The sequence below is a fragment of the Eupeodes corollae genome, chromosome 1, assembly GCF_945859685.1.
Source record: "Eupeodes corollae chromosome 1, idEupCoro1.1, whole genome shotgun sequence".
Lineage (NCBI taxonomy): Eukaryota > Metazoa > Arthropoda > Insecta > Diptera > Syrphidae > Eupeodes > Eupeodes corollae.
The window spans coordinates 159,220,378-159,243,064 of NC_079147.1; the positions used below are offsets into that span (position 1 = coordinate 159,220,378).

At 35.6% G+C, this 22,687-nt stretch overlaps 1 protein-coding gene across 1 annotated transcript in view; it reads right to left on the reverse strand.

Moving 5' to 3' along the window:
* Window positions 1-9,511: 9,511 nt before the first annotated feature.
* LOC129946303 (zinc finger protein 26-like) overlaps window positions 9,512-22,687 on the reverse strand; it is a 37,047-nt gene continuing 23,871 nt past the window's right edge. Inside the window, exons 6-7 of the mRNA XM_056056443.1 lie at window positions 19,809-20,873; window positions 9,512-11,001 (exon numbers count right to left, since the gene is read on the reverse strand). Coding sequence (XP_055912418.1) covers window positions 10,403-11,001; window positions 19,809-20,873 — 1,664 coding nt within the window. The 3' untranslated portion in view covers window positions 9,512-10,402. The remainder of the gene's footprint in view (window positions 11,002-19,808; window positions 20,874-22,687) is intronic.

Sequence of the window (22,687 nt, forward strand, 5' to 3'; positions counted from 1 at the left end):
ACCTGTAGTTGAAGGATACCTCCAGGAATTAGTTATTGAAGCCCTATATGACGAACCAGAATCAACACCAGTAAATACAACGCAAAGGGGTTACCCTCGTCCGAGTACAAGTAGTACAAAGAAAAGGACTGCCTCAGAAGCTTTTGATGAGGAACTTAAGACTCAAAGGGAGTTATGTGAGGCTGTCAAGGGTGTAGTTGAGGAAATTAAAGAAAATAGAAGAAACACCACAAAAGTTTACCCAGCTCTTGACAAAATTTATGAATTTAAAAAAAAAAGTTATGAAGATTATTTGGCGATAAAAAAAGAAAAACTTGAGGAAGTTAAACGACACAACCAACGCATGGAGCAATTAAACGCTTTCTTGTTGGTTTACTGTACATTATGAGGACATCCAACAAGTATTTAAAGGAAACCTTGTTTACTCTATAATGCTTTTGAAACCTAAGAAAAAAATGATTTTTTAAAAATTATGATAGACAATATTTGAATGAATGAATACTTACAGCCATTGAGGCAACTCGAAGGGATTCGCACTATCTCTTAAAGATCTTCTAATAGTCCTTGGTTTTACATGTTCACTTTCTTCATATTCTTCACGTAAAATCCTTGCCGCGATAGAAAACATTTTAAATTTTTTTTAATTTGAATGATGAAAATTTTGTTCGCGAGTTATTTTTCCTGTCAAACAATACGAAACAGCTGATTCGAAAATCAAAATTCTCCATTCCCGATTTCGAAGGGAAAAATGTCTTCCCGGGGAATTCGAAATAGAAGAATTTTACTCTCGGGAGAACAAGTCTCCCGGGGAATTGTTTTCCCCGGGAATATTAAGAATTGGGCTGGTAGTGTTCAAGAAACTCATAGATTGGGGCTTTGGCTCTAATATTTTCAATTATGTTCAGCCCAATTCTAAATGGCAATTCCCGGGGAAATATTTCCCTTTCCCTACTCTCTCATTCTAAATGAAAAATTCCCGGGGATTTTGTTCCCTTTTCAATTTCCCTTATTCTAAACAAGTTCGAAAATGGGAAAAAATTCTCCGGGAAAAAAAGTAGCTATTCTAAATGTGGAAAAAAGGGAAAATACGAATTCATTTGGCGCGAGTTTGTTCCCGACAATTGAGCTGGAGAGTTACAAAATAAAATTGAAGTTTTTCTTTTTTTTGCAATAATAATTGATAGCATTTCAAATATGCTAAGGTTAAAAACTCACAACCATTGAGGCAACTCCAGAGGGTTCGAACTGTCCCTCAAGGATCTTCTAACAACCCTTGGGCTTTGATTTTCTTTTAACTCCTCTTCAAACAAGATTCTTGCTGCAATACTGAACATTTTTTAATTTAATTTACTTATATATGCATTTATTTATGCATAAATATCAATTTCAAAATGTTTGTGTTCCTTTTCTGAAACTTTTGTACACCTATGTACATGCTTGTGTCAAATACTTCGGAACAGCTGTTTCGAACATACAAAATGTTCGTTTCCAAGTTCGAAGGGAAAACTGTCTCCCGGGGAATTCGGAATAGGAGAATTTTACTCTCGGGAGATCAAGTCTCCCGGGGAAATATTTTCCTTACTTACTTATTTATTTTCTAAATTGACAACTAACTCTTTTACAGAAAACATTAAATAAAGTTGTTGTTAAGTTCAGCTTTCAGTTGAATGGAAAAACATGATCAAATGTCATTTTGACAGAAATAGACTTGACTTGATAGTTAGGGAGATTTTTCTTGACTAATTATTCAGTCAACTTTGCATTAAAGTTGCCTAAATTGGGACGTAATATTTGGACAGCTGGCCAATCAAATAAAAGAAACCTGCCTTATTTTCAAGTCCCTTGTGTTGTTGAACCTGCCCTTTGTCTTTTGTCGCAGCCCATTATTAAAAAAAAACAAATTTCAAAAATCCCAGCTTAACAAATATAAATAATATTACTGAGTTTTTAAAAAAAGCAAAAATTGTAACTTGGATTTTCAAGCAAAAAAGTCTCTGCAGCTAGGCTTTTTAAATTTTATATTAGCTAGTAATTTTAATTGCTTGTTAATAAATATTAATAATAATAATATATTTTTTTAATACCGTGTAAAATTTAGTGGACGAAAATAATATTTAACTACATTTTTCAGTAATGATAACTGAAAAATCTAATCATTGTTGCTTTCTTAATCCTTATTTTTATTTAATTACATGTAATTCTTAGTAATCAGTACGTTTGGCCACCGCGAGGAAGTTAGGCCAAAACACTCCAAGTCTAAGTTAGCATCACTCTGACACAAGAAATCTCGATAGTAAAAACATACAAAACAAAAAATATGTATTCAAAAATATAAAAAAGAAAAAAATCAAATAACAGGTTTAAATATATGCACATATAATAGCTATTAGAAACATAAACTGGGACGATATCGGTTTAGCGGAAACAAGAATTGCATCATGCGAGTTGGAGATCAACAATGTCCAGGTTTATGCTCCCTCCGAAGTTTCAAAGGAAGAAAAAATTAATTCTTTTTATGAAGATCTCAATAAAATTATATCAAAATCAAGATCAAAAATTCTCTACATAATTGGAGATGTTAAAGAGTGGGCTTCAGAAAAGATGGTGAAGAAGGTATAATGGGAGAGTACGGATTTGGATCCAGAAACCAGCGAGGTGAAAAGATGATAACATGGTTATGGCAAAATGGTTTAACCGTCTGCAACAGTTTGTTCAAGAAAAAGATAAAAAATAAATGGACCTGGATATCTCCAAACCGTTTAGTATAAAATGAGATTGATTTCATAGTCACCAACAAAAGAAAAACAGTTCAAGACGTCTCTATTGTAAGCCGGTTGAATTTTGAAAGCGACCATCAAATGGTACGTGCTAAAATAAAAATCAGCCACAAGACAAAAGAATACCACAAATCCCAGCCTAAAAAGGATATACCAAAAATTATATCAAATTTAGACAAAACGAGCTGCCTTGAGAAAATGAAAAATATGTGTAGTTTGGAATTCATAAAATCTTTAAGTTCAGTTCAATCAAAATACGATGCTTTCGATAAAGCTCTACTAGTCGCAGCAAATGAAAATATAATTAAACCTATTCCCAAAAAGCCAGATAAAATTTCAAAAAGTGTAATTGAAGAAAGAGAAAATTTCGTCATAAAACATATTTAGATGAAAACGACAAACAAACTGTCAAATTTTGAGAAAACGTATCAAAAAATGTTAAAGATGACAAGATGACATTAAAATGTATGATGAGAAAATGTACTTGGAAGATAACAAATCAATCAAAAAAAGCAAAAGAACACTTTTCTCAATTAAAAGAATGAATGATTGCTTAAGATGACAAAATACAAAAAATAAGGGATAGAAACGAAATAAATATGTCCGCCACAAATTTTTTCAAGGACATTTACCAATTAAAGTTTACTTTTGACCAAACCAATTCAGAAATGTCAGATTTGGATCATTAGGCGTGTGCCACCAACTGAGCGCTCCGAGCGCTCAACTATTTTTTAAGTTAGACAAAAAATCTCAGCTGAGCACTGAGATTTTTTGCGGAGATTTTTTAGACAAAAAATTCATGGAATCATTTCTCAATTTGCTTGCTCACCCAAAACAGCTGTTCAGTTGTCATTTGTCTGGTGTGGCGCGTAATTTATATAATTTTTAAGAAAAGAAGTAAAATTTAAACATTTTTATAAATTAATTAACATGAGTGAAGAAGTTCAGCAAATTTTTGAGGTCGACGGGGTGCAATATCTTTTCATCGATACAGCCGAAAATATAGATGTATTGAGAACTGGTAAGCATAACACGATTGCCAGGTCTGACAATCAATGAGATGACAATGAGCTGAAAATTTAAATTTGTGTGTACACGGTTTGCATATATCTACAAACATCTGCAAATCTGTTGCCAAATATTTGTCTTACAATCTCGACAAACTAATTTGGCCAAATAGCTAGCAATAGATTTGCAAACATTTGTAGATTTTCTGCCAATATAGTAATGGGCTGTACATGTTCAGCACTCTCATTTTCAATATAAGCATTCATATCTGAAAATAAATGTTAACGTTTTTATACATTTTTTTTGAAATGAAAAAAAAAAAACAACTTAAAATGTACCTTGTAGTTTTCTCCAAATTTGTCGGCCAATGAATAAATTTGCAAATGTTCCTCAAACGGCATCTGCAAATTTATTCATTGTCAGACGTTTGCAGAAACGTCAGAAAATGAAAAAAATTTGGTGATCTCCCAATGAATTTTGTGTTCACACGGTTGCCACATCTGCAAATTCATTTGTCTTCAAAATGATTGATAAACAATTTTTTCTGCAAATCAATTTGGTGTGTACACGGTTGTCAGCTTGCGTGTACCCGATTGCCAGAAATCTACAAATTAATTGGCAGATATTTGTCTGCAAATTAGGAGCCAAACCATTTGTCTGCAAATTAATTTGGTGTGTACACGATTGTCAGCCATTCGAGACAAATTTTTCAGTGGCAGATTTGGCAATATTTGCAGATCTGGCAATCGTGTACACTAAGCTTAACTTTTTTTTCCAAAAGTAGCAAAGAATTATCAATAGAAAAAAAATAATAAATTCACATCAAAAACCACTATTGACAACATACATATGTTTTTGTCAGCTTATGTTTGTACGGAGATTCTTGTCCCACAAAACGATTTTGCCTCCGTCAATCTGACAGTGAGCGCTCACTGAGCGCTCAGTTGATGGTACACGCCTATTATGATAGCTTTCCAATGTTATTGAAATCGGAAGTGGAATAGTCGATCAACGAACCGAAGTCGGGAAAAAGCTTTGGAAGTGACGGAATAAAAGCGGAAATGCTTAAAATTGCAAATCTGACATCAAAAACAATAATCTGGCTAAAACCGCATAGGCGGCCCATTCAATAGACAAAGGTCATTCTCCGGATTTCGATGGTGTTAAAGTTCTTTAAACGGAAAAACATACCTCTAAGCGATATACGCTCGAAACGCTCCACATCCTGAACAACAGAAACAATATGAATCGCAAGCAAGACACACAGAGTATGTCATCTGTATACTGCTCACTTGTTTCCTCATAAGAGTTTTCTCTTTGTTTTTTGTAGTTATAGACTGAACTTCTTAATTAGAAGTGTTTTTTTACACTGTTTTAAAATTTAATTGTTAAATTGTAAGTTTTTTCTTATTCTTGTTGTCCACAATATTGTACTATGTGTTTTATATTTCATGTGTAATAAAGTTCCCGTGAAGAAGGCAGCAACCCCTGCCGAAACGTCGGGAAAAGCTAATGTAACAACCTTGTTTCATTGCAACGATCAAAGTGACCAAAAAAACCGAAGGAAAACCTAATTTTTCCAATACACATAAGTATATATTCATTGGTCAATACATTATCTTTTAATTTAAAATTGGAAAAAGCCCGATCTTAAATGTTTTAACATTTATATTTAATCAAACGTTGATACATGAAGAAATACCATATCAATGACAGAATCAAACATAATCCTCATTCTCAAAAAGGGTAAAAAAGATGATATTAATAACTATAGACCAATAAGCATTATATCAATAATATACAAAGTATACGCTAAATGTTTATTAAGAGGATGTAAAGATACATTCAACAGAAACCAACCAAAAGAACAAGCAGGTTTTCGATCGGGATATTCTACAACAGACCATCTTCAATCAATCAACCAACTGATTGAGAAAAGTGTGGAGTGTAACAAAGACCTATGTATATATAGCATTTGTTGATTTTTACAAGGCATTCGATTCTGTAGAACATGTTAAAATATGGCAAGCCTTAAAGCAGCAAGGTATAACACACAAAATTATTAGCATCTTGAGAATCTTATACATGAAGAGTACATCAAAAAGAACAACTGAAGTTAAAGGTCCAACGTTTACAATAGGCTGAGGAGTAAGACAAGGAGATCCTCTTTCATCAGCAATTTTCTGTGCATTGTTGGAAGAAATATTTAGAGGCATAGACATTGAAAACCTTGGCTTGAACATAGACGGCGAAAAACTTTCTAATCTTCGTTTTGCAGACGATGCAGTTCTTTTTTCAGAAACTCCAAGAAATAATTACAAAACTATCAGAAGGTTGTAAAACAGCAGGCTTGGGAATGAGTCCAACTAAAACTAAACCCATGACTAACAGTGCAGAGACTCAAATACAAATAGAAAGAGATACATTTGAATACGTCCAAGAATATGTTATATACTTGGGACAAATCATATCATTCAAAAATCGAATGAAGAAAGAAATACAAAGAAGAATTTCAAATAGTTGGAAGCAGGTTTGGAACCTTAAGAACGTATTGGGATAAAAAATAAGTGAAACATCAAGAAAAAATGTATTCGATATGGCTGTCCTTCCGGTTTTAACGTATGGTTCACAAACCTGGAGCATGAACGTACAAAGTTTGAGAAAACTCGAAACTACTCAGAGGACTATAGAAAGATCACTTCTTAACATGTCTAGGTCTGAAAGAGTGAAAAATACAAGATTAAGAGAAATCACAAAAGAAGATGTTAAAAAAGAGTTAAAACACAAAAATGGAAATGGGCGGGACATTTAGCAAGAATAAGTGATGACCGCTGGACAAAAAAGCTAACAGAATGGTACCCAAGAAATTTAACAAGAGGAGCAGGAGACAAATTTTGCGATTGAGAGACGATATCCAAAGATTTCTATTTGCAAGGAATAGAGAAGCATGGAATATTTTGGGGGAGGCTTGTACTCTTAACATATTATGAAGAAAATTTGCACTCGGAATAAATATATATACAGCTGTGTTCAAAATAATAGGAGTGCTTTAACAAAATTTGCTCAAGTGTTTTTTTTACCATGTGTATACTGGTAATCAGCCCATTTCTCTAGCGGTAAGTATAACGGGACATTAAAGATGATAAAACAATGAACTGGTTTTCAATTCATAACCGTTTACGTTTGTAACCAAAGAACAAATGATCTTTACTCTCAATCAGGCGTTTCAAAATAATAGGAGTGTGAGTTATATTGTACATGTACATACAAAAAAATCAAAAACTTAAAAAAATAAACAGTAACTAAATTCAAATAGGAATATTAAATAGTTGGAATATCAAATATCTAAACAAGTTTGGTTATAAAGCTGATGTTCGGGTACTCTGACCAAATGATCGCCAATGCCTTAAAATATGAAAAAAAAAGTCGAAACCCGGGGACGGAAACGACAAACGAGTGAAAATGACGATCGTCGTATTGTTCGATACAGCCGAAAGGATCTTTTTGTGTCCTCTAAGATGATCCAGGAAGATCTAGGACTGGCAGTAAGTAGCGTAACAATAAGAAGACGATTGTTGGAACACAATCTTTCCGCTCGCAGTCCACGAAAAGTGCCGATGCTTACAAAAAAACATGTAGCCGCTCGTTTGAAATTTGCAAGAAGCCATGCTAATTGGCCTGCAGAGAATTGGCGAAACATTTTGTGGACTGACGAGACCAAAATTGTTTTATTCGGTGGAACTGGCTCTAGGCAATACGTCCGACGTCCAGAAAATTCCGAGTTTAAGCCTCGGTACACCATTAAAACGGTAAAGCATGGAGGTGCTAAAGTGATGGCATGGGGCAGTTTCTCATATGCTGGTGTTGGCCCCATACATCAAATCATTGGCACAATGGACCAGCGCCTTTATGTGGATATAATGTCCAGTGTGATGCTGCCTTACGCGAGTTGGAATATGCCGGTTAAATGGGTATTTTAACAAGACAACGACCCGAAACACACCAATAAGTCTGCCAAGGACTGGTTTCGGGTCAATGGTGTTGAGGTCATGGACTGGCCAGCTCAGTCGCCTGGCCTCAATCCCATGAAAAATTTATAGGCAGATGTGAAAAAGGGTGTTTCTCGACGAAGATTTTGAATTCGAGGCAGTTGTGGGACGCAGTCGAGGAAACATGGAACCAAATTCCAGTTAAGCATTGTCAGGCCCTTGTGAACTCTATGCCACGCAGATGTGCAGCAATTATAAAAAAAAGGATTTTCCACAAAATACTGACAAAAAAATCTTAATATTGAATATTTTTTTTTAGTTTTTTATACTTTATTTTGTTTACTCCTATTTTTTTGAACACAACTGTGTATACAAGATAATAAATAAATAATAATCACCCCTATCACAGAGTCCCTCGTAGCGAGTCCCCGAAAATTGTGTTACGCTACGAATACGAATACATTAACATCATAAGCCCCGAACGAATTCAAGAAAGCATTGGCACACAGAAATACTAATTTCGGAGTTTTAAAATCAGCTGATATGCGTCAAAATAAGAAAATTAAATAAAAGTTCGTTTTTCATCTTTCGATTTGTTCTTGTTTTTATTTGTTTTTGTCTTTAAAAATTGATAGTATTGTCGTTGCAATCTTTGCAATAAATGAAGAAAATACACGAAGACTGGATGAATCATATAATTGACGCGAAGTGGTTGGAAGACGCCGTGGAACATTTCTCACATCAACTACGTCTGATGACATCGAAACATCGGCAAGTTAGTTCTCTTCACAAGGTTCATTTGATTCTAAAGGCTCGGAGGAATTTTCGAATCCAAAAGATTGTGGATCTTTTATTCCGCTGGTCAAAGTTCATTCATTCTTATAACACTTTCTTCGAGGCTGCTAAAAAATGCATTCTATTTGCTCCGCCACCTGAAGCTTTGCATTCTTTTTTGTTCTCAACCATTTTCCTCTTGATTTATACCTATCAATCTAAGCACACTTAAGAATTAAATTAAATTATAAAAAAGTTTGGACTAATTTATTCAATTTACTTTTTTCCAGCTAGAGGTGTCCTTAGAAGGTGGGTCTTTAACTATTTAACTCTATTTTTACTGCCTCCCAAAACGAATTCACTTACTCCTTAGGGATTTTTGAAAATCCTTGGGCAATTTCAAGTTTTTCTTGAAGACTTTTCATAAAGCCTTTCGAATTGAATTTTATTTGTGATAACTTTATTTGCCCTTCAAAAAAATAAATAAATAAAAAAACATAGGTACACACTTTCACATTAAAACAATAGTAAAACTTACATGATTCTTTTCATATATTTTATTTTTATTTAATTTATCTTCGCTAGCTTAATTTTTTGTTCGTTTTAAAAACTCCGATCAAAATAATTGTTCGTAGAAAAAACTGCCAAACTTCCTATTCATTCGGGGCTAGTGATACCAATTTTCACGAACTCCGAATTTCGTAGCAAATTTTTTTAGTACGACGGGACCAATGATACAATTATTCGGGGTTCGTACTACGAATCTATTACGACGGGGCCCGTGATAAGGCTGAATAATAAGATAATTAAATTTATATTAATGTAAAATGCTATTATTAAGAATTTAACTTGTTAATTTTTGTATGCAGAAATAATATGTACATATATAATGATTGTATAATACATACAACAAAGTGTATGTATATATGTAATTACAAGTAATTGTAATTGCATTGTTTTGTAACCGTTTTTTCCCAACTCTGTATTATAATACATCAATAGGTTTCGAAGTGTGAAAGCTTGTTGCAATAACCTTGAGTCCTAAAACCGTTGTCAAAAACTGGAACGTAAGTAAATTGGAAGGAGGAAAATACTATAGAGCCAAAATTTGGGAATTTAATGTACGGCTGATTTATATTTTCTACTTAAATTAAAAAAAAAAAAAAAACAGACCTAACGGTCTCAATTTCAATAACTTAATTTATTTATTATTCAATTAATATTGCATTTATTTTAGTTAAATTTATAATTTATGTGCGCGTAATATTATAGAAATAAAACAATAAGAAACTTTGCTGATGATATTGACAATAATAAGTTATATATTCCATTGCCCAATTATTGCCAATAACTTCAAATAAAAAGGTACCTCAAATCTATGCATCAAGACAAAATAGTATTTACATTGGATTTTTCTGTAGCGAGATTTTGATGAGTTTTTACAATTACATCCTGAATAAATCACTTATTGGTGTTGATTAGATGCACGATAAGTGTTGATAGTGTGGCCTCAATCGCAAAGTATAGATCAGGTCAATTTTTCATTTGTCAACAGGACATTGTCACAAGTCAGACAGCATAAGTTACATTCGATTTACTGAAGAGTAAGTGTGGTGAGCTCCTTATTACAAGAATTCAATCCGTACTCAAGTAGCCGCCTCGTTCATTTGATTTTACGCTTTTAGGCAATGATAGATGAGGTCATACGAAGGAAACTGAATTCCATACATAATTGCCACTAAATGTTCTTGAACACATAATACTTTCTTTTTTTTAAAATATTTTATACGTTTTTGTTTTGTTTCAAAAATAAAGTTGCAGCGCCCTTAATTAAAAAAAAACCGTTATGAATTTCTAATTCATAGTTTCAATTGCACTATCCTCAACAAGAGTAATATTTTTGTGATTTTTTCGCATATGTTTTCTTAAGGAATCTTTTGTATAGTATCTTGCTTCACAGATTTCACAGCCATATTCTTTCTCTCCCGAATGTGTTTTCATGTGGTCTTCGCAATTTTGTTTATGCACAAACCCTCGGCCACAAGTGTTACATTTAAATGACCTTTCACCAGTGTGCGTTATAAGATGTTTTCTAAGAACGTTTGCAAATCCAAATCGCATGGGACAAAATTCACAAGCAAAGGGTCTTTCGCCCGAATGTGATTGTTTGTGAACTCTCAGTTCACTGGCTAAAGGGTATGTTTTTTCGCATATATCACATGGAAACGGACGATCACCAGTGTGCCGCATAATATGCCTTTGAAGTTCTCCCGAACTATAAAACGCTTTTGAACATTGTTCACATTTGAAGGGGCGCGTTTTTGTGTGACGGTTCATGTGTTGTGTGAGATAGAATTTTCGATGAAAGCTCTTATCGCAAAGTGTGCACTGGAATTCTTTTTTGATGTTATGAGTTTCTATATGCTTTTCGAGTTGACCGCCTTTATAAAAAGCTGAAAAAGAAATCAAGAAATATTAAGAAGCTTTTCACTAAAACAGAAAATAAAACTATAATTGTAATTAACGGAATTTTTGTAAGGAATCTTTTTTTTTCTCAATTGTATCACTAATCGATTTCAATACTTTCTGACGTGAAATTAAAACTGGAATTTTATTTTTCTCCCTTTTGACTATTTTAAATGCAGTGACTCCAACGAATAAATGGTCAAATTTCAGTTCCATAAAACATTGCCCTTAATTTAATTGAGTTTTTCGAAAAACGCTGCAACAGATTTTTTAGAAAAACTAACCTCGACATTAAATTTCATATGGTCCACAGGAGAAGTACGTGAAAGTTTTAAGAAAAGCGTAACTCTGCCAATTCTAAAAAAAAGGAGATCCAAAAAATCCGAGTTAATGTCGCCCAACATGATCCAGATTATGATAAATAAACGTCAACTTTACTGTAAAAATAATTCTGTTTTCTCGTTCGAGTATGAAAGTTGAACTTAGAAAAAGGAAAAACTGGAGATTGTAAAGGAATACAAGTACCTCCAAAGTAACAATCTCCTTCTGTAAAACAAAGTTTTCTTCACCGCTGAAATCCCCTCTTCTTTTAAAAAGTCTGTAATATTTCCTAATCACAAAAAAGGACCTTTTGACGTTGTGGAAAATTACAGAGGAATTTCATGTATGAATGTAGGTAGGTAGGTAGGTAGAAATGGCGATCTCAAGGCAACCTAGCCTGAGATCCAATTAGCGCTGTAGTGCGCCGAAAACTCGTTTGACCTTTGATTGAAAGGGATAGATTGATAAAGAAGCTTCATAGCGATTATGTTAGAGCCATTTTGTCGCATTGAGAAAAAAGATTAGTTCTCTAATCTTTGTCTCAGATAGCTCATCAAGTTCGAGAAAAAATCCTTTTCCAAAGCATTTCATTCTGATGTTTGCCAAAGCAGGACATTTGCAGAGGAAATGGATTATGATTTCACTTTCTCTTTGGTCACTTCAACTACGGCAAAAGGTGTTGTAAGAGATACCCAACTTCTCTGCATGAACTCTTATAGGCCAATGTCCGGTACAAACCGCAACAATCCTGGCTATGTCTTGCCTTGGCCTGCATAGAAGATCGTTCGTACGGGTTTTATTATAAGTGGACCATTTCTTTCTAGATATAATGCAATTGGGTAAATTGCTCCACCTTCGGTTTGATTCAGTTTGGTAGATAGAAAAGATTTTACCCTTCATAGCACCAAGAGGAATGTTAACCATTTCCGCAAGTGAGCTATGAAGGGCCGATCCTTGCCTGGCTAGCTCGTCAGGCCGTTCATTTCCCACGATACCACTATGGCCCGGAACCCAGATCAGGGTGACACCGGGGTTAATATTCAGGTTCGCAAGCTCATCGCGACATTGCTGGACCAATTTAGATGAGGATATGGCTTTGACAGCTGCCTGACTGTCTGTAAAGATAGCCACATTTCGGTTTTGGTTTTGTTTAAGTATCTTACATGCCTCCCTTATTGCCAGCAGTTCAGCCTGAAAAACGCTAGCAAAGTCAGGAAGCCTAAAGGATTTGGCTACATTTAGGGATTCAGAAAAGATCCCAGAACCAACTCCGCACTCCATCTTTGAGCCGTCAGTAAAGATGGTTGTCTCGAAACCTATCGACACGATGTCATCCTCCCAATCTTCTCTCGATGGGAAAATAACCTTAAAACCCTTACTAAGGTTCAAAGTAGGAGTGCAGTAGTCAGTGTCTACCGAGATAATATCTGAGGGAATTAATTTCGTAGTGTTGCTGTGACCATAAGGTTTTGACAACCAGCTGTTTGATTCCTTCAGCCTAATAGCGTTGCAGGAAACTATGTATTTAATAAAAAGGTCGATTGGTAGAAGATCCAAAATAACGTTTAAGGCGTCCGTTGGGCAAGTACGCATGGCCCCTGTGGTGCCTACGCAAGCTGTTCTCTGAACCTTCTTTAGCTTATTAATGTTATAGGCTTTGCTAAGAGCAGGCCACCACACAATCGAGCCATATGTTAAGATTGGGCGTACTACGGCTGTGTACGTCCATAAAATCATCTTCGACTGAAGTCCCCACTTTTTGCCGAAAGTTTTGCTGCTGGCGTAGAAGGCAACACAGGACTTCTTAACCCGTACTTCAATATTTAGTTTCCAGTTTAGTTTAGGGTCGAGTAGACAATGATAGGATTTGACCGTTGAGTCGAGGTAGCGTGAAGGGCGGTACTTTAGTTTTGGTGGTAAAGAGCAACAATTCAGTTTCACTTTGGTTAACTCCTAGTCCACAACTAGTGTCCCAGTTGCTAACTTTCTTCAAAGCTGACTCCGTGATTTCACTAATCACAGAGGTGTACTTTCCTGACACCAATAGCACCAAATCATCCGCGTAGGCTACCGCCTTCACTCCACATCTCTCTAATTTAACGAGAATTGTATTCATGACCAGAAGCCATAGAAGAGGCGAAAGAACACCACCCTGGGGTATTCCCCTACTCACGTGTTTTGTTGCGATTCTATGTTGAGAAAAAGTATTGATGGCCCACAAAATATTTTCTCTGGTTATGACGGAATTGACTTGCTCCATATGAGCTACATTTAGCTCTGTGATTTCAAGCGATTTGGGGTTATCACTCTCGCAACCCGGAAAGTGCGTCTTCATCAGTAGCTCAAGAGATTCGGCTGGAGAGGCTGTCCAGGTTCCATCAGGCTGTTTAAGAAATGAAGGATTACAATGTTCCTTCGATAAAACTTTGCAGAGCCTTGCGGAGTCTTTTATGTCTTCGATTGATTGACAGTATTCTCTCCAGCCTTGTCTTTTGGCTGATGACAGGGCTTGCTTGTAAATTTTAAGAGAGTCTTAATACGGTTGGTAAAACTTATGTTTGTGGCAGATATTGAAAATTGTCCTCGTCATTTTCCTAAGACTCGACAGTTCTTCATTCCACCACGAAGGAAGGGTTTTACGGCTATATTTAACTGGGCAAGAGACTGTAAAAGCTTTACTTATAGAAGTTTCAAAGGTTTTCACCTTTGATTCAAGGTCTCCTATCGATTCAGTGAGATTCGGTAAGTTGCTTAGTTTGGAATTCGCAATTTGACGAAAATATTCTGTGGCGTTCTTGTACAGAGTTGAAAAGTGGGTCGAACGGAAAAATATTCTATTCGATCTTCATGCTGGCTTCAGAAAGAATTATTCAACCATTGATCAGATATTAACTGGCTGAACAGAATGGTGTAGCTGTAGATGTTGCCTGTAGCACTGTCAGAGTTAAAAGATACGAAAATACTATACATCGACACAATGAGATGCTGTTGCTGTAGCTGCAGCGCAAGTTGACTCAACTTTAACGCTACAAGCTACATTTGGGATGACAGATGGGGGAAACCCATTTCCTTCTTTTACTTTTCATTTTTTTTGGGAACGTTCAATGCATTTGCGCTACACCATTGTGGGCGACCTTTCCTACATTAGTGAGCGTTTTTATTGACAGCTTATACTACAGCGATTTTTTTAGCTACAGCTGCATCTCATTCTGTTCAAGGGGTTACTCTGCCATCCATTGTCAAAGCGTTTCATGCCAGGAACAAAAAAGTTTACTCATTTTTTGTTGACTTTAAAGCTGCCTTCGACCTGGTTGGCATATCTTCCAACTTCATTAGAGTGACAAAAGAAATGTAAACTAACATAAATGTAGCAGTTTGAGATGGCACATCCTATTCAGAATGGTTTGAGACAAATACTGGCGTGAAACAAGGTTGTCTCCTCAGTGTATTATTGTTTTCTCTCTTTATAAACGACGCAGTAGATGATCTTCCCGGAGGAGTTAGAATTGCAAATACTACTATTAATGTGTTGTTATATGCAGATGACCTTGTCATACTTTCTGAATCACCAGAACATATGCAATTAATGATTAATCGCTTGTCGTGTTACTGTAAAAGATGAGGACTAACAATTAATACAGAGAAGTAAAAAATGATGGTGTTTGCGCGATATCCAAGAGTTCACAATGAAAGGCACTTATGATGGTCATTTTCTATAAACAGCTAAAGAGGTCAAATATTTGGGAGTTAAACTAAATCCGGCTTTAAATTTCAACAAACATCTAACCGAAAAAGCCAATAGCTCTCAAAGCTTGCTTAACCTATCATGGAAAAATGTGTTTTCCAACAAAAGAATAATTTTATATGCAAAATATAAGATATTCAATGCAGTAGTTAAATCAACTCTTTGCTATGCTTCTCAAGTTTGAGGCTCATATGAGTACGAGAAAATTGAGAAATTCAATAGGAATTTTATAAAAAAGCTCTTCAATCTTCCACAAAATACGCCTTGTTACGCTATATACTTGGAAAGCGGACTACCAAAACTCTTGACAAATACACTCAAGTCACAGGCTGGCTTCTCAATAAAGGTATGCTGTCATTATGAGGAATCAAGGCTTTCAAAAAACTACTTTTGTATGAGTTGCAGAATAGCGACTGGTGGTATGAAAGATGGCAATCTATTAGCAACGCTTGTGGGGAAACCTTACATATTGATATGAACAACCAACGTAATTTGAAGACCAACTCTACCGCATTATTCTTAAAAACAAAATTCTATTCGAGATGCCTTCATCGTTAAGGCTCGGAATTCTGAAAGTAGATCTTGTACAGTCAGCTTAATTATAATCTAAACAAGAAAAACTACTTTCACGACTCACTTAGCTATGATGAAATATCCGTGATATTCAAAGCAAGGTGTGAGCTTATTTCGCTAAATGGTAACCCTTATAATGGAAGCTTTAATCAATTCTGTACGCTTTGCAACCTACAATCGAAAGAAGATTGCTTTCATGTCATAAGTATATGCCCAATATACTTAACTATGAAGGAAACTATCCAATTTCTAAACGAGTGTGACTTGAAAACACTAAGCAATTTCTTAAAAACAGTTTACAAGTACCTATAGGATGTTATTAATATCATCAGAATACGTTTGATACTTTAGTTCTTTTTTTGTTGATTATTGAACATTTAATTAAAGTTTAAAATAAACATTTATAAACTTGCCAACCAGGCTGACGTGATTAGTATTCTATTTTTTAGAATACAAATTTAATTAATTTTAGATCAATTATAAAGTCTGAAATGTTCTCGAGTTTGAAAAAGTAGAAAATCTGCTACGATTTTTCTAAAAAATAATATTCATACTACCATAAAACACACCAACGTACGAGTTGCACCTTGAGCTGGTCTACCACTCATGTACATGTACACTCCTGGTTTACACTTCTCATACACATAAAAGACTTTAAAACATCCTCACAACCGCCGCATAAATATAATCGCTTTACACATTAAAAAACAGAAATGTACAATTTTTTTCGGATTGAGGAAGACTGAACCTTGAACAAGATGTACCACTCCAACTAGGAAATGAAGAATCTTTAAAAATAAAATTGAAAACACTTTTAGGGAAATTGAAAACTCTGCAAGACTTTTTTCCAACGAACGAAGCCAACAAACAAGAAGGTCTTATCAATTATTGAATTATTGTCTGACAGAAAAAAAAACTACTTTATTGACCACAACAGTTTAAATGTAAAAGGTGAACTTGTAAGGGTTAATTAAGAGCCTTTTATAAATGAACAAAACACGGAATGTACCTTATGCAATATTAAAGCTAAAGCAGTGCCTTACATGTGAAAAATGCGTTTTATAGAAAACTTCGCTCATGCTCTGAATTTCGATCGAAAGTGAATTAAAATCACTTTTCAATATCACGTGAAATAAAATTGCATGTTCTTCAATTCGAAAACTTCGAAATTGCTTCGAAGTGTATAAAAATAATGTAGAATTGTTCTGATAAATAAAGTAAATTCTTGATTTTCTCTTTTAAGCTTTCCATTAAAAAAGGAGTGACTCCTGCTATTTTTTGTATTGAGTTGCATCACAGATCAAGCAAATTGAGAAGAAAAAGTACCGTTATTTATAAGGTTATTTTCAGTGATGAAAAAAAGTTTAATCTTGATGTACCAGATGATTTTAACGGATATTTATATATACGATATGAGGAAAAGAAAAAAAGTTTGTTTCCAAGAGGATCTTTGGTGGTGGCAGCTGTATGGTTTGGGATACCTTCTGCGAGCATGGTAACGTTGCACTTGCCCTCACCTCAACTAGAATGAACAGTTCTGACTACACTTCGGTCCTTGAGGAGAATTTAGTACCTTATTTAGGAAGATTTCGTCGAGTTAGGCATGTCTTCCAGCAAGATATTGCCCCGATTCATGTAAGCAGTCAAAGTTTGGATTGGTTTGGATCGAACAACATTAATTTGATTTAATGGTCTTCACGTTCTCCAGATTGCAACCTAATCGAAAATCTTTGAAGAATTTTCACCCGCAAAATATATATCCATAATAGGCAATTTGGTATTGTTGCTGAGCTGCGACAGGCAGTTGTGAAAGAATGGAACTAGAACAAGTGAATATTATGCCAAACAGAATTTTTAGCTTGGTGGAAAATAGAAGCAACAAATTTGCATATTATTTTTTTGTTAAAACTGAACTTAAAAAAAAAATTCTGTTATATTTTTGCAATACATCAAAATCTGTTTTTAATTTAAACACCACGAGAGGAAATAACGGTGCTTTATTTTCAACTCAATTTGCTTGATGCAACTCAATACAACAAATTGTAAGGAGTCTCCTGTTGTAGGTTTTCTATAAAACGCATTTTTTCCATGAGATTTTTTTCTGGAGAAATGGAGAAACACAATGGCTCATCTTCTTGCTTAACCCTCAGACTGTAATCGGTTAAATCACCCTTTTGTAGTCTTCTACGCTATTAATCCTGTGCTCTTTGCAAAATTTTAGGCGAGAAAGTTTAGTTGAAAAAGCTGGCTTTTTTGTTTCACTGCCGATTTCAGACTGATTCTCTGAAGTCTTCTTCGTTTTGTCCATGCGCTTACATTTTTGTTTAAGGCTATTGTAGCTTCTGTAGTTGTGGCCACATGCTTAGATACCGCCATGGACCATTGTGATACCAGCTTGAGTCCCTTACGAAACGTGAGAGGCTGGTTATGTAAATATTATTGAGATCGTTATAGAAGTATTCTCCTAAGTAATTCTTGCGTTTTTAAGCTAGAGTAGGGCATGTACAGACGGGGTGAAGAAGTGTTTACTAATATTCCTCATCTTCTAGTCTCGTGGCGTGTTTTTTTATTAGACAGTGCAAGCACCTTGCTCGAGGAGATACAAAATTCCATTTGTCAACCCGTTCCTATATTAAAGGAATTCAATTCAAATTCTCAGACGAGGCTAAATACCTGGGTCTTGTTTTAGATAAAAAAAAACTAAATTGGAAACGCAACGTACAGGAAAGAGTCAAAAAAGCTACTGTTGTTCTCTTTTCTTGCAAAAAAGATATTGGTAATAAATGGGGCTTACAACCCAGAATAACGCTGTGCTGTGTTTTACACATCGGTAATCAGACCGATTTTAATGTACGGTGTGGCAGTATGGTAGACTGTTTTAGAGAAAGCTATAAACCGCAAACAAATAGCTGCAAGCATTGGCCACTCCGTAATTCTTAGGTATTTAGAATCAATTCCAAAGCAATTCGACAGAAACTTCCAGATTTCTATCTTTCTGGGAGGATAGGGCATTCCTGGAAGACGAGTCAATTTATTTTTATAAATGGTTGGTGGAGGTGTGTACTCTGAACGACTGAAATTAAGTCTCTCGTTCCTACTTCCCAATCATTGTAGCGTGTTCCAGGCGGAACTATTGGCGATAAAAGAAGTCTTGTACTGGCTTAAAGAAAACGTGATATCAACATCTGATATCCGTATTTTCTCAGATAGTCAGGCTCAGGACTCTGTCTCTACAAACTCGTATAACAGTCCATAACTGTCGATCATCTGTAATGGAGATGGCACAGCAGTTTAATATTTAACTTTGCTGGGTACCGGGCCATAGAGACATTCCATGTAACTGCAAGGCAGATGAACTCGCCAGGAACGGTACAGTGCAGCCCATCCTACCACGTTTGGCACACACTGGAATACCTGGAATACCAATCGCTACTTGTAAAGTGTTGCTAATGCAAGATGCGATGAAGAAGGTAAACACCAGGTGGAACAACATCACCACGTGTCAGTTCACGAAAAACATCTAGATTTAAAGCGTTTAAGGTGCTTGCTATCTCTAAGCAGGTAACATATAAGATCGATAATAGGTGTCATTACCGGACACTGTCTAATAGGAAAGCACGCCATGTGGTTAGGCGTATTCTCAAATTACTTTTGCAGAAGCTGTTTGGACTAGGAGGAGGAAACAGTTCCTCACCTTCTCTGTATATGCCATTCTCTGGCTCGAAAACGCAAGAATTACCTAAGAGAATTCTTCTTTAACGATCTACATCATATTAGCATAGTCAGCCTCTTATGTTTCGTAAGGGACTCAAACTGGTATCACAATGGGCCATTAAACTGGACTAAGTGTGTCCGTTTTTTATCATGGACAGCCACTTTAACCTAACCTAACCTAAGCACCTTTATCGCTTTATATAAATAAAAACCCAATGAATTAAGCTAAATTCTTTATAGGTTTTAGGAACATTTATACCAGACAAACTCTTCTCCGATTATTTGTTGGAGCCACTGTAGATCCGTGGAAATGGATGACACGACTAGCTTTCTCTCTTTATTAATTATTGATTTCTGATTTTAATTTACTAACTAAACTTTGGAACTAAATACCATATGAAACACAATACCTGTACCCAAACTTGTATCTAATGAACTCACCTTTATTACAATTAGGATGCGGACAAGGATGTTTTACTTTCAAATTATGTTGTTCTGCTTTATGTGCTTCGATTTCTTCGCTACTACTAAACGATTGTCCGCATAGATCACAATACGTGTGAGTAAGAACATGTGCATCGAGTTTATCCTGAGAGGCGAACACCCTATTACAATTAGTATTTGGACATGTAAAATGCTCTTGAGAACACTTATTTTGTCGCACATGATGACTTAGTGTATTTTGCAATGCAAAGCGAGCCCCACAACATTTGCAAATGAATTTTTTAACAAGCTCCATAGTCATGGGTTCCTGTTTAACTTTTATTTCTGAAAACTCCAAATTAGTTTTAATATCTTCGTTGTGTAAATTTGTTTCGTTATCAGTTGACGCATGTCCTTTTTCTTCATCATTTGGGTTAAGTTCTTCTATGGAAAAAATCGGTGGCGATTCAGTTTCAGTGAATTGATAGCCATTGATTATATTAGAGGATTCTAGTGGCTGATCTTTGGACTCACACATATCTCCTTCTCTCGGCAAGGAGCTTATAAGTTCAAGTACTTGTTGCAGTGATGGCTTATCTTTGTCTGAATTGGCTTCGGGGTGCGTTTGCATATGAACAACAGATTCGTGTCTCTGCCGAAATCCTTTATCACAATATTTACATTTGTAGGGTTTCTCACCGGTGTGTGTGAGCATGTGGCGCCGTAAAAGATGCATATAACAAAAGCGCATCTCACAAATATCACATCCAAACGGATATCCTCTGGTGTGTCGAGCTCTGTGATATTTTAATGTTTTCTCAGATATAAACGATCTATTGCATATTTCACAATGGAATCGTCTTTCACAGGAATGAATCAGAGAATGAGATGTGAGATCTTTTTGGGCGGCGAAAGCTCGTTCACATTGATCACATTTAAATGGTTTGATTTTCGTGTGATTTAATAAATGCGTTTTGAGAGCAGCTTTCTGTCGGAAGTTTTTTCCACATAACTTGCAGTTAAATGGTTTTTCACCAGTGTGTACGCGCATGTGTATCTCGAGGAGACATTTACCTCGAAAAACTGAAAGAAAAACAAAAAACATATTATAGTAAATATATTGTCTTACATCATTATATTAGCCCGAGCCGACTTGGAATCTAAGATTGCTATGAGTACTAAAGGGAGGGTTGAAGCACTGAAAATCTTATTTTGTACGCTGTGATGATAAGTCATAAGGGAGAAATGCAGTTGTCATCAAATTGAATTTGCAATAGGTTCATTTTATTCAGAGCTTATAGAGCCCGCTCCGAGCCAGCTCTGTTTGAAAAAAAGAAGCACAACCTCAGCGCTCTGTAATAGGGTTTTCCATGGATAAATTACTTCAATTCTTGATCTAGATCAGTTAAATCACAAATTTCCCATCTTTTTGCACGAGGCACAACAAATTAATTTATTTTTAATATAAGATTAAATCTGCAGATCTGGATTTTTTAGCAGACCTACCTTTTTGTACCAATACTAATACAATTTTGAAAAAAAAGTTTAGCTTGGAATTTGACAGCTCTACCGCACTCCATAACATGAAAAAGAAGTTACACAAATACAGTGACAAACAAAAACCAGATCTAAATTTACCAATGAAAAACACAATAAAATGAAACACCTTTTCTGACAGCTCAGAGCTTAAAAACAAAAAAAATACAGTTACTCTTACGGCTTATCGGACAAAGAGAATTTACATTTTCGCAATGCAATTTCTCCAAGAAAATGTATAGAAGTAGTAAAATTTAATCATGACTTTATAACATAACTTACCTCAAATAAGAATGAAATAACTACATTTCAAGTTAACGGTCGTCAAATGACAATTACCTTGGAGAGCCATTCCGTAATTTTCAAAACGATATTGTCAATGTGCTTTAATTAACTTTGTCACTGTCGTCTCGTTTATCGTTTTCAGTTTCAAATATAAGAGGAGGTCTGGAGATTTCAAGGGAGGTCTAGAATAATCATGGAAGGTCTGGAAATATCAAGGGAGGACTGGAACTATCAAGGGAAGTCTGCAGATTTCAAGAGTGGCCTAGAAAAATCAAGGGAGGCCTGGAGATTTCAAGGGAGGTCTAGAAAAATCAAGGGAGGTCTGGAGATTTTAAGGAAGGTCTCGAGATTTCAAGGGAGGTCTGGAGATTTCAAGGGAGGTCTGGAGATTTCAAGGGAGGTCTGGATATTTCAAGAGATACCCGGAGATTTCAATGAAGTATCAAGGGAGGTCTGGAGATTTCCAGGGAGGTCTAGAGATTTCAAGAGAGATCTGGAGATTTCAGAGAAACATCAAGGGAGTTTGGAGATTTCAAGGGAAGTCTGGAGATTTCAAGGACAGTCTGGAAATATCAAGGTAGGTCTTCAACAATTAAGGGAGGTCTGGAGATTTCAAGGGAGGTCTGGATATTTCAAGGGAGGTCTGGAGATTTCAAGGGAGGTCTGGAGATTTAAGGAAGGTTTAGAAAAATCAAGGGAGGTCTAGAAAAATCAAGGGAGGTCTGAAGATTTCAAGGGAGGTCTAGAAAAATCAAGGGAGGTCTGGAGATTTCAAGGAAGATTTGGAAAAATTAAGGGAGGTCTGGAGATTTCAAGGGAGGTCTAGAAAAATCAAAGGAGGTCTAGAAATTTCAAGGGAGGTCTGGCAAAATTAAGGGAGGTCTGGAGATTTCAAGGGAGGTCTGGAAAAATTAAGGGAGGTCTGGAGATTTCCAGGGAGGTCTGGAGATTTCAAGGGAGATCTAGAAAAATCAAGGGAGATCTGGAGATTTCAAGGGAGATTTGGAAAAATTAAGGGAGGTCTGGAGATTTCAAGGGAGGTCTAGAAAAATCAAAGGAGGTCTGGAAATTTCAAG